The 1,927-nt window shown below is 47.3% G+C and overlaps 1 protein-coding gene across 1 annotated transcript; it reads left to right on the forward strand.

The window, feature by feature from the left end:
- The first annotated feature begins 877 nt into the window (after nucleotides 1-877).
- Nucleotides 878-1,366, forward strand: LOC147728496 (protein LDOC1-like). The gene has a single exon (XM_086963807.1). The coding sequence runs from the start codon at nucleotides 878-880 to the stop codon at nucleotides 1,364-1,366; it is 489 nt and encodes a 162-aa protein (XP_086819933.1).
- Nucleotides 1,367-1,927: the final 561 nt, after the last annotated feature.

Raw genomic sequence — 1,927 nt, forward strand, 5'->3', positions numbered from 1 at the left:
GGGAACTGATTTTATGGTTTCCGCGGAACTGAGCGGCGGCCGCTGCCAGTTGCCGTGATCTTCGTTTTGTTCTTGGAGTTTGTTCCGTTTATCAACACCGAGGGTGTGTTTGGTCACGTTTTCGCTGGGGTAGTGTGGTGGTCACAACTACCTACCGCCAGTGCTTTGGAGTATAGGTGATAGTTGCTTGCAGCGGAACGTAGTGGTGGTCGCAACCACACGTTACCGTTCAGCTACGTGGAAGTGGGAAGGGTTGTTTCATTATTCTTTCCTTGACCTTTTCTCAGTTATATAACAATAACATTTTGGAGTGATTATAGAGCTTCCTCTCTTCAACTCTTTATGATTTATGAACTACGGGGGAAGAGATCTCTACTGCATTGAATAAGTAGAGGACTACAAGTCTATGGGGTCATATGAACAGTCCTATTCCTCATGATATGGTGTGTATGTGTATTGGTGGTAAAGAGCTGGTATGAAGGTGTAGAGATTAGCGATTGGTGTAATAACTACTGTGTTCTGTTGCAGGAAGCTGGACTATATCTGTCTTATGATGGTTGGAGGAAAGTGTACAGCCTCATAAGGTATTTGGGTTCTAGAGAGAATTTATGAGAGTAGACTTCAACATAGACTTGTGCTATAATTCCTATGTTTTGTCATTTCAGATCCCTTGTCCCTGCTGACCCTTTCCCTTCCCCGGTCTCTTTTCACTATTTATCCCTCGCCTGATGGTTCGAGCCCCCTGTGTTTTACATCCAGGGTGTTGGTAACATCGGGAGGTGGACCCCTTTGTTCATCAATCGTATCCTGCGGAGCGGGCCCTGACAGAATTACGTGCCCACGTTAAAAGCTTCGCCCGATGCGTTGGTGAACAAACATGGCTACGCTTGAGGATGTCTTACAAGCTCTTGCTGTAATGCAGCAGGAGCTGACAGCCTCTAGATCAGAGACCACTGCTTTAAGAGAAAGAGTGGATAGGATGGCAGGCAATCCATTTGATGCAGCCACTCTTAATCCACGGATTCAGGTTACGGTGCCTCCACCCATACCGTTGGCAAGCCCCGAAAGGTATTCTGGGGATCCTTCGAAGACCCAGATATTCCTGACCCAAATCATGATGCATTTCTCATGTAAACCCGCGTCTTTTCCCAATCACCATTCAAAAGTGGCATTCGCCATCTCGTACATGATAGGCGATGCCGCAAATTGGGCTGTCCCGTTGGTGAGAAAAGACGATGCCATATTATCTGACTGGGGGATATTTAGAGCCGAATTCGAGAAAGTGTTCGATCGGCGAACCACTTCTTTTAGTGCAGATAAAGAACTGTTGGAATTAAGACAGGGACGGAATGAACTGGTCACTTAATCGGTTGGTAGCGGAGTCATCCTGGCCAGAGGAAAAGCAGATGTCTATATTCTATCAGGGTTTGAGAGATGGGATGAAGGACGTCATAGCCCAAATAGATCCCCAGCCCACTACCTGTGCAGGCATGATTAGTCTTTCATTAAGATTGGATGGTAGGATGACGGAGCGATCAGGAGACAGGAAAAAGTGGGAAAGGGGTCCTCCTAAGCTAGAGTATCTGAGTAGGAAGGGGCCCGTGGGAGTTGCAGACAGTCATGAACCCATGGAAATAGGAGCCGTGAGGGCTCCGTTAACTAGAGAAGAGAGAGAAACCCGTAGAACACAAGGGTTGTGTATGTACTGCGGGAGGAAAGGTCATTATGTGAGGGAATGCCCAACGAAGCCCAAAACCACGGGGGGATGGGTTAAGAAGAGATTGGCCGTGTCAAACACTGAGCTAGGCAATGCTGGGTCAGAAGGAGGAGTTCAGGCCCCTTTGAAACTGCCTTCTTTGGTTTGTGAGATTATTCGTGATTCGGTATCGCACATTGTCCTGTCTATGTGTTTGGAAAGCCAACAAGT

Source organism: Lissotriton vulgaris, chromosome 3_1 (genome assembly GCF_964263255.1).
Source record: "Lissotriton vulgaris chromosome 3_1, aLisVul1.2, whole genome shotgun sequence".
Lineage (NCBI taxonomy): Eukaryota > Metazoa > Chordata > Amphibia > Caudata > Salamandridae > Lissotriton > Lissotriton vulgaris.

Bases quoted from the DNA above. Each gene is read 5' to 3' on its own strand.
- LOC147728496 (XM_086963807.1), top strand. From the start codon at position 878: ATGGCTACGCTTGAGGATGTCTTACAAGCTCTTGCTGTAATGCAGCAG.